This window comes from Hippopotamus amphibius, chromosome 5 (assembly GCF_030028045.1).
Source record: "Hippopotamus amphibius kiboko isolate mHipAmp2 chromosome 5, mHipAmp2.hap2, whole genome shotgun sequence".
Lineage (NCBI taxonomy): Eukaryota > Metazoa > Chordata > Mammalia > Artiodactyla > Hippopotamidae > Hippopotamus > Hippopotamus amphibius.
In genome coordinates, this window is record NC_080190.1 from 116,597,629 (window position 1) to 116,611,805 (window position 14,177).

The 14,177-nt window shown below is 39.6% G+C and overlaps 1 protein-coding gene across 1 annotated transcript in view; it reads right to left on the reverse strand.

Annotated features, from left to right (window-relative positions):
• Positions 1 to 14,086, reverse strand: part of LOC130853882 (uncharacterized protein C8orf34-like) — a 111,244-nt gene extending 97,158 nt beyond the window's left edge. The window contains 3 exon segments of the mRNA XM_057736318.1: positions 13,747 to 13,872; positions 13,875 to 13,940; positions 13,943 to 14,086. Of these exon segments, the coding sequence (XP_057592301.1) occupies positions 13,747 to 13,872; positions 13,875 to 13,940; positions 13,943 to 14,086 (336 nt within the window).
• Positions 14,087 to 14,177: the final 91 nt, after the last annotated feature.

Consider the following 14,177-nt stretch of genomic DNA (forward strand, 5'->3'; position numbering starts at 1 on the left):
CATGTAGTGGGGCAACTGGACAAGCTACCCTCTCTAACACTGAAGGCAGTGTATGGGAACAATGAAAAGCATGGTCGAGTAGATTTCTGAAGAGCCTTGAATGCCACCCCAGTTTGGAATCCATTCCGTAATTCAGCGTTTCAAAAGCTTTGCATCTTCAGTGGCCCAGGCCTGTGAATTTTTCGTCCTGGATATCTGGACACAGAGCTAAAAGTGACAAAATGTAAGCATGTGAATTCTCTAAAGTTTGATTATACCCTCATTTACGCAAACCTTATATTTTGTCTATGGTTATTGGCATTTGTCATAATGCATGCAAGCTCTTGTCTAAGAAGCATGGCCACAGTGAGTGCAGAAACAGTATATATTTATATTTACTTTTTAGCATGGAAATACATAATAAATATCACTGGATGGTCAATGTGTGGGTCACACGTAGACTGGATCAGGGCAGGGCAATGTGATGGAGCTGTGTGGGTACCAAGATTAAGCTGGCAATGATTAAAGGAAAAAGGGAAGCATTTCACACAAGAGGCATCCCACAAGAACTAACTGAAAGCATCTGATAAGTCACCAGATATATTTGTTTAAGGAAAAGGAGGAGAGAAAGCTATCTGGGGCTCGGGAATAATTCTTAAACCAGTGCTGAAACAAAGAGGTAAGGAGAGTAGGATATCTGGCTTCCTTTTTGTCATTTTGAGTGTGAGGCACCTAAGAGATGATCTACACAGAAGGCCCTTCAAACCGTATCCACTCAAAAACATCTGTGGGAAGGGCCATATATCCACTCGTTGATGTTACAGCAGATTCCAGTGTGGCCTTAGACACGTCCAAACGAGATGCAGCATATTTCCTCTACAAAGTTTCCCGTCACCTCCTTGAGGTTATCTCAGTTTTCAAGCCTCTTCACGTTTAGAGTTGTTGATTCCTGAGTATTCCTACAGGGAGCCGGGGCACAGGATGAAATAAAGAGATTTGTGAGGGCAGGCAGCATGTAAAGTCCAAAATTCTGTGGGTTTTTTCCAGCTCTTTAAGAAAGCATTTTAAAAAGAGACGAGGGAGAGGGTCTAGCATGACAGTAGGGTTGTATCTGAAAATTTCTGACTCATTCCTTTGCCACCTCCCCATCTGGCACCATTTCTACCCACCTGGGCCTCATTTCCACTCTACCTGCTCCTGTCCTCTCACCATCATCACTTCTGATTTGGTCAACTGGATTAGCGTTTTCCTCCCAGCCTCTGCCAAAAATCCCCATTAAGGTTCTAACTGACAAGAAATTCACTATTAATATGCAAATACCGTACTCACATGGGAGTCAGTAAGGGCTTCTAGAAGATGAAATGATATTAAATAAATGACATTACAAAAAGCAATACAGAAAGCTTGAGAAATTGTATGGGTTGTAGGAGCAAAAATAGCCTATCAACTTGGTACCTGCTATAAAAACTATAAACCATTCTTATTTTCCAGTCTTTTTGTGTGTGTAACATAGTTACAATAATATTACACATGTAATCTCGAATTCATCTCTTCTACATTTCTAATGGCTCCATAATATCCTATCCAGGGAAAAGTTTAACCCTTTTTTTTTGATGTTTGCTAAGAGGGATAAGAATGAAAGCCAACTGCAGGAAATGGGCTACTGGGCCTTGTGGAGATAAGTCAGAGAACAAGGGAGACCAAGTCCCTTTCCTCAAGGAGGTTGTACTTATGTGGGAGAGCCAAATATTGAACTAATAAGTAAGAAAATGCCAGGGATTGATGAGTATGGAAATAAAACAGTGTTGTGTGATGGAGGCTGAGTGGGAAGCTGTTGAGATTGAGTTGTCCCTGGAAATTTCCTGGCAGTCCAGTGGTTAGGACTCTATGCTTTCACTGCCAAGGAACTAAGATCCTGCAAGCCAAGCGACGTGGCCAAATTAAAAAAGAGAAAAAGAAAAAGAAAAAGATTGAGTTGCCCACGAGAGCCTCTGCGATGAGATATTTAACTTGAGATCTGAATGGCAAGAGAAGCCAGTGCAGGAGATGTTGGGAAAACTTTCAAGCAGAGAAAACGGACCAAGCAAAGACCCTGAGTCTCAGACCTTGCCTTTTAGGCAGCTTCGTCTCTGCTCCTCATCAGGCTCACTCTGGGAGACATCATCCTGCAAATAAATTCTCCCTAAACGATCGGGAAGGGGTCTAAGAAATATTTTTAGAAAGAGAGCCAGCGAGAGCCTGTATTACGAGGAAACTGATCATTCAAATATATCCCATGACGTACCTACGTTATTCGGACTATGGGTGGGTCACTTTATGATTTATATCAAACTTATATTCAGACTTAGAAAGAATTGAAGATATTTTCCAAAGAAGTATAAGTTATGATCAACTGGCATAAATGAAAAGTGGGAGGAAAAAAGATAAAGTAAAACAAGTGACGGCAATGGGGAGAAAAGAATGAGGGTATAATTCCTCACGATAATGGCCTACATTCTGGTTGTCACTGGGCTATGAGTTTTCCAGGAGCCTATGCCAAAACAAAAAAAAAAAAAAAGGAGAGAGGGAATACTATTAGGTACATAATTCAAAATATCTATACACTATTTTTGACATTATACAAATGTGCAGTAGTTCTTATAAAAGAAGATGCTGCCTAATGTCATGAACATGCCACCCCGCTCATCCTTTAATAGACAAAACTGCATTTTCATGGTATGACTCTTTAATGACTCTCAATGGCAGCTCGTGAAGTCACTCCACTGTACAGCTCAGCAAACGTAATTCTTCAATGCGCCAACCTCATGTAGAATGGGTACCCATATCATTGCTCAACTAACTTTATCCTAAAATACATTTTTAAATAACTTGAGAACTTAATGTACATGACCTTCCGGAATTTGTCTCTAAATATTATTTCTCAAAACTGAACTATTCATAAACTGAGTGATTCTGATCTCTGTCTTGGATTCCCAACCAATCTACGGACTGTAGCAATGGGATGTAGCCAACTGTACACAGACCTCAATGCCTTAATGGAATGTTAAGTGAGGGTTAGATTGAGAATAATTCCATGAAAGCTAAGACTTTTTGTGAGCTTCCAAAAAGTAGAGTATTTTTCAGCTGTGTCTTTTGATGGTGTTGTTTTTCATATCATTTTTATATCACTAAGAGGAAAGATCTTAGGGAATGTTTCAATAAATATTTCCAGTCAGAACAGAATAATATTCTGTGCTTAATAAACTGTAGCTGGTTTAATTACCACTTTATATAATGCTAAGATGGTTATTATATTTTGGAAGTAAAAAATATATTGGGGAAAAATGAAATAATCAAAATAATACTAGGTCCTATGGAGAGAATTCTTAGGAGTAATACAGTATTAAATTGAAGATAATCTTTCAAAAACATGCAGCTACAATAAATCTTATACAATGAAGTTCACTTCATCTATTTATAATAGATATGTTATTTCAATGTACAGACAGATCAAATATATTCTCAATTCAATACAGCCTGTCACTATGAATTTAGATCAATATGTTCAAACAGTGAAGGAATAGCACGAGTTACACACTCCTGCACGCTCCAGGCTATACTTTAGAACAAACTGCTCTTTTCTATGTTAAAGGAACAACTTACAACCTAAAACCATCAGTATGTTTCATGTAGAGCACTACCCAACTATTAGATAATTTAGATATTGTTACTAATTCATGTTGAGATGTCCTGTTGCTAAGAACTTTCGGGAACAACAATAACAACAACAGAAACTATTCTATGTAATAAATCTGTGCTTTATCTTATTCATTTTATGTGCTTGATGCTAGGACTAAATTTCTTGAAAACTAATCTCTAAATGTGCATTTCAAATATGAATGTCTTACTTCTAGTAGTATAATAATGGAAGGTATGGATGAGTATGAAGTGGACCAGGCATATAAACAGAAAACCAAGGTAGCCTTTTGTACAATTATTAGACTAGAATGGCTCACAGCACCCCAAGTGTATCAGTCTTTTCTAAATACACATGAGTTTTCGAGGACAAGAAACCTTTTACTTGAATTTATACTTCTCAGTACATAACACGGTACCCAATAAATATGTACCAAATGAATGTAATGAAGTTTCAAACACCAAAGAATTTAATAGCTGTTGAAAAGACAACAAACTTGTAATGAATTTTCAAGAAAGTGAAATCTCCCATAAACTGCTGAGAATAGTCCCAGACTCCTAGTACAAGAGATGATTCATACAAAAACCATATTTTTCAGATGTGATAGGTTGGTCCTGATTTTTTTCATTCATAAATGTACTGACAATTACTTAGTAGAATATCTGCTATGTGCAAGATTTTTCTAAACATGCAGATGTACAGTTATAAATCTGTCTTTAAAGAGTTAATATTCTAGTGAAATAAACAGAATGTAAACTGAAATCAAAGGAATAAATAAATCCAATGACATAATATCAAGTTACAATGAGGGATATGAAGAAAAAGAAAACCTTGCTACAGAGAGTGACAGGGGAGTGGGGGTTGTGTGTGCCATTTGAGATCCACGTTGCCTCTCTTAGATCATATGAGATATGGTAGATTGTATTCTAATTATATATAATGTTTCCAAATTTTGCCAAAGTATATTGTCACTTTTATGATACACCAACAAGCAAGGCCTCCCCTGGTCCCACCAATGAATATACACACACTCACTCACACACACACACACACACACACACACACTTTGGTCTACTAAGTGCTGCTCTCCTTTCCACCTGTGCCACAATGGTTTTTCAGAAATACCAGAGCTACAACCAAAAAAAGCAGATGCACACTCAGAGTTAGCTCAAATCTCAGGATACTAGAAATCCAACCTGGAAAGCATCTTTCCACGTGGTCTGCCATTGGGTCATTAATATTAGTAGAAAAGAGAAGCAATAGCAACTTATGTGATGACCGCCAAAATTTACTGCGTGTCCACTAAGTGCCAGGCGCTGGACTGGGTTCTTTAGACTTTGTTTCATCTCATACACTCCCCTGTATTATTTTGCTGATCAGGACATGGATGCTCAAGAGATCAAATAACTTGCTCAGGGTCAAGCAGACAGTAAAGACTGCCTCCAAAGATCACCTGCCTCATCGCGTGCAATTGTGTCATGCACCTTCCTCCATATTAAATGCAAAGGTACTTGAGGGGAGGGAGAAGTTAGGCATTAAGCTTGTGGAGTGGTGTGCATTCATTTCCCAGGCCCTGTCTAGAAAGCAGATATTAAAAAGGGAAGAATATGGCTGAAAGAGAGTTAGGTAGTTAAGTACATAATTAAAAGTTATTCACGGTACATAAAGGTTAATTAATGGGATGGCGAATATTTAGCTCTAGGTCTTAAAGGAATAAATATCAAGATGATATTTGCTAGCTGGTTCTATCTTCAATGTTTTTTTTTTTTTTTTTTCTCTACAGAAAGGGGGAAAAAAGTACACAACTCAATGTTTTGTTTAATTCAACAAACATCTGCTGAGCCCCTACTTCAGAGTCTGGGCTCCACTAGACCCTTGAGTAGATACACAATGAAGCAGGAGGCAAGACACTTGTTTCCCACCTTCAAGAACTTAGGTACAAGACACGGCATAAGATATGAACAAATACCTATTGTCTGCAGATTACTGATGCTCACATATCCTTCACTGTAGATGAGCCCGCTCTCCCACTGAATAGACTACTGTTGGGAGTACACAGAGGAATGCTATAAAAAGCAGAGGCCCTATTCAGACCAGTCACATAAGTCCACTTTTTCAAGTAACTTTTTTTTTGTTTTTTGACTGTGCGGCATGTGGAATCTTAGCTCCCCAACCAGGGATCAAACCTGTGCCTCCTGCCCTGGAAGAAGGAATCTTAACCACTGGACCGCCAGGGAAGTCCCAGTTCACTTTTCTACTGTATGCACTTCCATGCTGTAAAATTCCTTCTCCGCACTGCTTGAGCTATGTCTCATAAATTTTAACATTGTTTAATGTATTTTTATTTGCTCGTGATTTCTTCTTTGACCAGTAGATTATGTAGAAGTGTGCGGTACAGTTCCCCAGTGTTTTGGGAATTTTCCTGTTTTCTTTCTGTTATTGATTTCTAGTTTTATCCCACTGTTTTGGAGAAAACACCTTGTATGGTTTTACTTGAGGACTGTTCCGTGGGGCAGGGAATGGTTGATCTCTGTGTGCATTCCGTGCCATGTGAAATGTGCATTCTGCTTCTGTTGCCTGGCGTGGTCTACGAAGGTCAGCTAGACCCTGTTGTCTGTTGTGTTGCTGAGTTCTTCTACAGCGGTTCTGATTTTCTGTCTAGTTGATCTCTCAGTTGTCAAGAGAGGGGTTTTGAAGCCTTGAACTGTAATTGCAGATTTGTCTATTTCTCTGTTTAGCTCCAGCAGTTTCTGCTTCACACATTTGGCAGCTCTGCTGCTCAGTGCATACACACTCAGGATTGCTCTTTTCCTTGGTGGGTTGACCCTCCTATTATTATATAATAACAATTCCAGTCTGATAATTTTCTATCCTCTAAAGTCTACTTTCTCTGACATTAACATAGCCACTACCACTTTCTTTTGCCGTTCGCATATTTTTTCCATTCTTTTAGTTTTATCCTGCCTATATCTTTGTATTTGAAGTGAGGTTCTTAGCTGGGCCATGCTTTTTTAATCCACTCTGACAATCTTTGTCTTTTAATTGGTATATTTAGACAATTTGCATTTAATTTAATTATTGGCATATTAGGGCTACAGTCTGCCATTTTTTTTCTGTTTGTTCTCTCTGTTTTGCTTTGTTTTTCCTTTTTCCTGTTCCTGTGGGTTACTTGAACATTTTTTAAAATTCCATTTTTACTTACCTATAGTTTTTGAGAGCATCTTTTTGTATAATTCTTTTTAGTGGTTGCTCTAGGTATTACATTATACATACACAATTAACCAACAGGTATTGTCATTTTAGCAGTTCAAGTGAAGTACAGAAACCTTGCCTTCCTTGCACCCCTTTACTCTTACCTGATTATAATACAATTTTCCTAAGTACTTCCTCTACATACATTTAGAACCACAGCTGACATTGTTATAATTGTGCTTCAATCATCAAACATAATTTAGAAAATTCTAGAGAAGAAGGAAAATGTATTATCTTTACTCATATTTTTGTTCTTTCTTCCTTCCTGATGTTCTAAACTTCCTTCTTCTCTCATCATTTCCTTTCTCTTTAGAGAACTTCCTTTAGCCATACTTTCAAGGAAGACCTGCTGATGACAAATTCTCTTGGTTCCCCTTCCATTTCCGAAGGATATTTTCTCTAATAGAATTCTAGGTCCTTTTTATTCAGCATTTGAAAACTATTGTGCCACTTCCTTCTGACCTCCATGGGTTTGATGAGAAATCTGGTGTCATTTTAATTGTTTTTTCCTCTGTAGGTATAATGTTGCATTTCTCTGGCTGCTTTCAAGATTTTCTGTCTCTTTTTTCCCCATAAATTTAATTTTGATGTGTCTTGGCATGGATTTCATGGCAGGGGTGGCCTCGATACCACTGGACAACAGTGAAAGTCCTAAGTCTTCCTAGGCCTCCTCTGACACAACCCCAGTGGGGAGGAAGAGGAATGCCTTATTACTGCCAGGGGTGGGAGGAGGCTAGGCTCCCCATATGGTCTCCACTGACACTGGCCTCAGATCAGGCGTAAGAGTGAGGCAACAATGTAAAATTAAATTAAAACCACAATGAGATACCACACAGACCAATTAGAATGGCTATTATTAAAAAGACAGATAATACCAAATTTGGGTGAGAATAGTAAACAACTGAAACTCACACCGTTGGTAGGGATGTAAAATTGTACAAGTTTCAAAACTAGTGGCTAATGTCTTAAAAAGTTAAACATACACCTACCATATGATCCAGCCAACCTACTCTGGGGTCCTCAAGAGAAAAAAAAAGCATAAATCCATACAAAATACTAATTCAGCAATAAAAAGAAATTACTGATACATGATATGACATGGGTGAGTTGCAAAATAATGATGTTAAGTAAAAAATGATATACACATTCTTCCAAAAATGGGCAGAGGGTATGATTCTACTTATACAAAACTCTAGAAAAGGAAAACCAATCTTAGTGACAAAGAGAAGATCACTGTGTTGCCGGAAAGAAAGTGGGGCCAGAGAGGATGGTAGCATCCCAAGTCTCAGGCAAGTCCCTGGGACGGGCCGTTAAGAGTGGGTTCTTGGCTTCTCTCAGGAAAGAATTCAAGAGCAACTCATAGTAAAGTGAAAGCAGGTTTATTTAGAGAGATACACATTCCATAGGCATAATGTGGTCCGTCTCAGAGTGGCCTTGGTTCTCCCACACTCCACAAACTCCACAGACAGAGTGTGAGCCATCTCAGAAGGCAAGTGGCCCCAGTGTACAAGGTTGTCAGTTTTTATAGCAGTAGGTAATTTCACAGGCTAATGAGTGGGAGGATTATTCCAACTATTTCAGGGAAGGGGCAGGGATTTCCAGGAATTGGGCCACCACCCACTTTTTGGCCTTTTATGGTCAGCCTCAGAATTGCCATGGCACCTGTCGGTGTGTCATTTAATATATGCTAATATATTACAATGAGCAAATATTGAGGCTCAAGGTCTAGTGGAAGTCAACTCTTCCGCCATCTTGGACCTAGTTTGTTCTAATCAGTTTATGTCGTGTCCTCAATGGCTGTCATTCTTTTAAAGGTTTTGTCCTGCCCCCTTCCTGTCTAAGATAAACTATTTTGTAAATACTCATTTCCTAGATGCCCATTTTCATTTTTATTTTTTATTTTAAAATAATTTTAAACTTACAAAAAAAGTATATGAACAGCATAAAGAACTGTATATACCTTTCTCCTAGAGACCCCATTCAAGTTTCACCAACTTTCCCAAAAATGTCCTTCATAGCAAAAGCATCAACTCTAGAACCATATTTTGCACTTGGCTGTCATGTCTCTTCAGGCTGAGACCTCCCTTGACCTTCATGATCTCAACATTTTTTAAGACTCCCAATAAGTAGAATTTCCCCATCAGGCTTATCAGATATTTTCTCATTAATCAATTCAAGTCATGCGTGATTGGCAGGAATATTACAGAAGTGATGTCATGTTGTTTTAAATGCATCCTAACAGGGGGCACACAATACTGGTTTGTTTATCACTTGAATAAAGTAGTATCTGGCAGATTTCTTCGCTATGGAGTTACTTTTTTTTCCTTTATAATTAACACCTATATTGTGGAAAGATACTAGAGATCATGTAACATATCATTCTTCATCCAACTTTCACCCATTAGTTTTAGCATCAATGAATGTTTCTGTCTGAATTATTACTAAGCTGGTTGCCAAGTCGTTATTTTCTAATTCCATCATCCCTTTCAATTTTATTAACTGGTATTGTACTTATGATAAGGTAAAGCTTTCTCTTCTCCCCACAAATTGAACACATTCTGTGGAATAGAATATTCCTATTTTATACAGTAAGATAATGTTACTATCATTCGTTATTCTGATTCTCAAATTGTCCCAGATTTAGTTTACAGGGGCCTCTAAAGCTGCCTTCTTTGTCCTTTTAACACGTTCCTACCATTGTTTGACCACCTCCTCACTTTTTAGCATAATAAAACGTTCCAGGTTCATCTTGTATTTCCCAACCCTAAGCCTTGAATTAACCATTTCTCCAAGGATACCTGGTGCCACTTAATGGGGAATGCTATTTAGAACCCTACATCTGGTCCCTAGGGTTGACCATGCATTTGATGAATCCATCTTACAACACATATGCCAAATCAGTTAACACAAATTTAGACTATGTGAGTAGAGGTACTTTAAACTAAACATAGAAGGTCATAAAGTGATTCCATTCTACTTGGAGTGGGTCAGACCACATTTGGAAAAATGCAGTCAACTTAATTTGCCACAGCTTCAATAGACAGAGATTTAAAAATTCTACGGAGATTGTATGAAGACCACATTATTCTGTTTTTTTAAATAGTTGTATAGCTGAAGTATTATTGATTTATAATATTGTGTTAGTTTCAGGTATATAGCAAAGTGATTCATATAATCTTTCTCAGATTCTTTTCCATTATGGGTTATTATAAGATATTGAATATACTTTCCTGTGCTATAACTTGTTGTTTATCTACTTTACATATAGTGATGTGTATCTGTTAATCCCAAACTCCTAATCAATCCCTCCCTCGCCCCTCTTTCCCCTTTGGTAACCATAAATTTGTTTTCTATGTGCGTCTGTTTCTGTTTTGTAAATAAGTTCATTTGTATCATTTTTTTTAGATTCCACACATGAGTGATATCACATGGTGCAGGATTTCCCACTCTTGTGAGTGTGACCAGGCCTGAACCAAGACATATGGCTGCCCTGAGCACCATTCCAACCAATAATTTTCAAATAATTATTCTATTTAACAGGATGAGAAAAACAGAAAATTTTATACTGCTCTATATTAAAAATAATGAATTTATTGCAATGTTTTGTATCACATAACCTCTTGGGAATTAAGTTAAACTGTTTACAATATAAACAAAATAGATCACTTGACCCTAACAGGCAACAGAATTTCTGACTGCCAAGTTCTTTGGCTGTGAAGTAGTCAGCCCTACGGTGTGAGATCAGTCTTGTGTTTGCCCCAGGCATCTTACCAACGTGTGTTTGGTGGGAGCCTATCCATTTCACCTCTTGCCAGGTTAAGTCAGGAGCTCTGTGTGAAATCTATATTAAATAAGATTATAGTTTTAATTCATTGTAGCAACATCAACCATTCCTTATAGACTGATGGCCAGACTGCTGGCTACTTGCCTGCCCTGAGTAAGCCAATGACAGCCCTAAAAGTATTATATCCTACAAACGTTTCAAAGAGTTCCTGGAATCTAAGTCATGATTACCATTTTCTCCTTATATTGTCATACTATTTAATTAAAATAGCATTACCCAAGACTCTAATGCAATGATTTCTAGGCATAGTTTTGTAATGCCTCAAAATATCTTCAAACATAGTTAAAGGTAGTATAAATGTATACTTCTAAATTACCTGGAACAAGATTAATTTCACTCTAGTTTTTGAAACACCATATTGTCTGCAGCACTTTTATAAGCTTCCCAAATGATAAAATGTTAGAAATAAATAAACTAAGCAACTAATTAAACTAAGTAAATAAACTGCATGGGTTAAAAAGAAAACAAGATACAAGTATTCTCAATACCAGTATATGTTACCTTTGCTATTGTTTTAAATAACATTCATGTGCTCTCTTTAAAGTAACTTTCTCCAATGAGTTTTCTTAAAACAGACCTAACTAACAAAATCGGTAAAGGGAACGTATTGTCAGGTCTTGTATATTTTCAAAACTAAAGTAAGTCTATGTCATCAAGTCCAATGCCTCAGCACAAAAAAAAAATCACCACAAAGCACAGATAGCAAAACTTGGCATCATTCAACTATTTTAATTTGTGATTGCTAAATGGAGATTTTAGTTTATGTCACTGTTTCTTACAATGTGGCCCAGGAATTAAATATGTGACAATCATTTGTGCTACTTCTTACTAAATTCAGATTCCTAGGCTCCTCTTCTCATTCCTTGAAGCAATTTTTATGAGAACTATTAACCAAAGTCCTGGGAGCTTTGAGGAGAATGATAGATCAATATGACCATTTTACACTAATTCTGCTGGTTTTCTAGCATGAGGAGACTTTCCAATTTTGTAAAGTATATATTATTCTACTCTCAAAACCAAGCTCCCTTATGATCAAAACTGTTGCATAAGGACTTGCTTTCAGTAGAAGAGAATGTATCCATTTTCTCTCTTTAATTATTTAAAGTGCACATCAACCCTTAAAAATTAACTATTCATCACTGCAATCCAAGCTAATGGGGATGTATGTAATATGTTACCCCCCAAAATCAATAAAATGCAAAGCATATAATTTTGTCCTTGTTTGTTTTTTAGTGAGGAGGTCTAACGATTTTATGAGACAATTTTGCCATCACTTAAGATTCATCAGTGGAACTAGCTAATAAGCATTTGAAAAAAATGAACATTTAATAAAAATCAAGTTGGATTTATTTCCTAATTATATAGAAAGTTTACATATATTCCAAACTCTATTATTATTACTTGGAGAGAATCTTGGGAATTTTAAAAGTTAACAAATGGGAATAGCATCTATTAAAAACAATTCATTCACTCTCCCTCATAAAATGTACTCATATTCTAGAGAAAAAACACCCTAAATGTATTTATTTTATGTTTCTTTTGATACAATTAACACACTGTGCCACAGAGGGTTATTATATTTCTCCTTTAAATATATATATTTATATTTAATATATATTTACATATATAATTGTGTATAGACTCTAATCTTTACACTAAAGGCAAAGAAAGGAATTCCAGTAGCTCCAGCAATTCTACTCTGCTTTTATATATGGACTTCCTTTGCTAACACTTTTGGCAAAACAAGACTCAAGACATATACTGTAGGACTTTATGACTATACAACGAGTTTCAGTTTAAGTAATAGTCATCTCTCTCAAGACAGTACATCGTTCACTTAAAAGTTGGTCAGAAAAACAAGAGATCTTGCAAATCTATGTTATGTGAAACCCGTTATGATCACACCCTTGTCCACTCCCTTTCTGTGCTGGGACATTAATTCGCATTCTTATTTTCTCTGCAGTTATCATTCTCCCCTCTTCAGTCCTGGAGAAGATGCTCCATCCTCTGCTATCTCTTCCTCCTGCCGCGTTTCAGCCTTAAGACACCGCGGTCGGTCACATAAACCCCCAAGAAGGACCACAACGGGTTTTTTTTTGAGGGGGGAGAGGGGTGGAATCTTGACCCTCCCACGTCCTTGCGCGGGTCGGTGCCCAGATGGACGGCTGGACCTGAGAGGAGGGGACCGTGGGCGTCCCTCCCCGCTGGCCTCTGCAGCTGCCCAGCGCCCTGGCAACCGGAGGGACGCTTTGCCGGTGCCGGCTTTCAGTCCCTGGTTCTCATTTTCTCCGGTTCTCCCGCTTTTCCTTTCTCCTACTGTGTCTTTGTCATCTATTCTTTGATGGCTCAGAGCTACACGTCTCCTTCCCATAAATAAGCATGTGCTTTTCCCGAACCTTTCTCGGCCCCCTTTCTCCCCCTAACGCAGGTAGCGGGGCTGCAAGGCAAAGGACTCTCCTTTCATCCAGGGACCAATGTCAGCGCCACAGCTTGACAATTTCATTCAACACTCCCGCACCTACCGAAGCCTACTCTCCACCAGTTCAGTTTTTTCCCAGTTAACCTTACTCCATCCCATTGCTAAGCACCTCCTCCACCTTTTTCGGGTTCTACTACTGCCCACATTTGCGGAAAAACGCGCAAGACAGTGAATTCCAGGAAGAAAGTGAGCGTGTGTAAGACTGTGTGCATCCGTCCATCTCAGTCTGTCCGGGCCCTATGCATGTGGCTGCGAGGTGCAGGACAGTCAGACACCTCCAGCTTGCCCTGTCAGGATAAGGCTTGTCCCTCCAGAGCTCACCTGTCCGCGCCCAGGTAACCGAAGAAGTGCCCGCGCGGCCGCGTTCCTGGACACCTGGCCCGGACAGAGCGAGAGAACTGGGGCCACAGGGGCGCCCCTCCCGCGCATCTCTTCTCTCTCCCTCCTTCCCTTCGGGGTGTTCTGCACCCCTTCCCCCCAAAACAAACGGGACCGCCCGCACCCACAGCGCCTTACCTCAAACAGGGGGCCGATCTTGTTCTTCTCCAGGTAAGCCTGGATCCGGGATTGCTGGTGAGAGGCCATGGAGAGACCCACGGGCCGCGGGGAGTGCGGGAGACCGCGCGGCCGGCCGTGCGCCTCTGCCGGGGGACAGCCCTGCTTTCCCCTGGACCGGGGCCGGGACAGGAGCTCGGGAGGCTCGGCTCCCCAAGCGCGGCTCGGCGCGGCGAGCTCGGCTCCGGGCGCGGGCGTGGGCTGCAGGCGCGGGAGCCGCGAGCGCGTGGGGCGCCGAGCGCCGGAAGCCGGGGCGCGGCGCCGCCAACTCAGACAACTCGGAGGTGAGCGGAGCACTCATTCATCGCGCTCGCCTCCGCCCGCGACCCCCCGGCTCTCCGCAACGCCCGCGCGGGGGGACCCGGAGCAGAGGTTCCAGGTTCCTTTCTCCT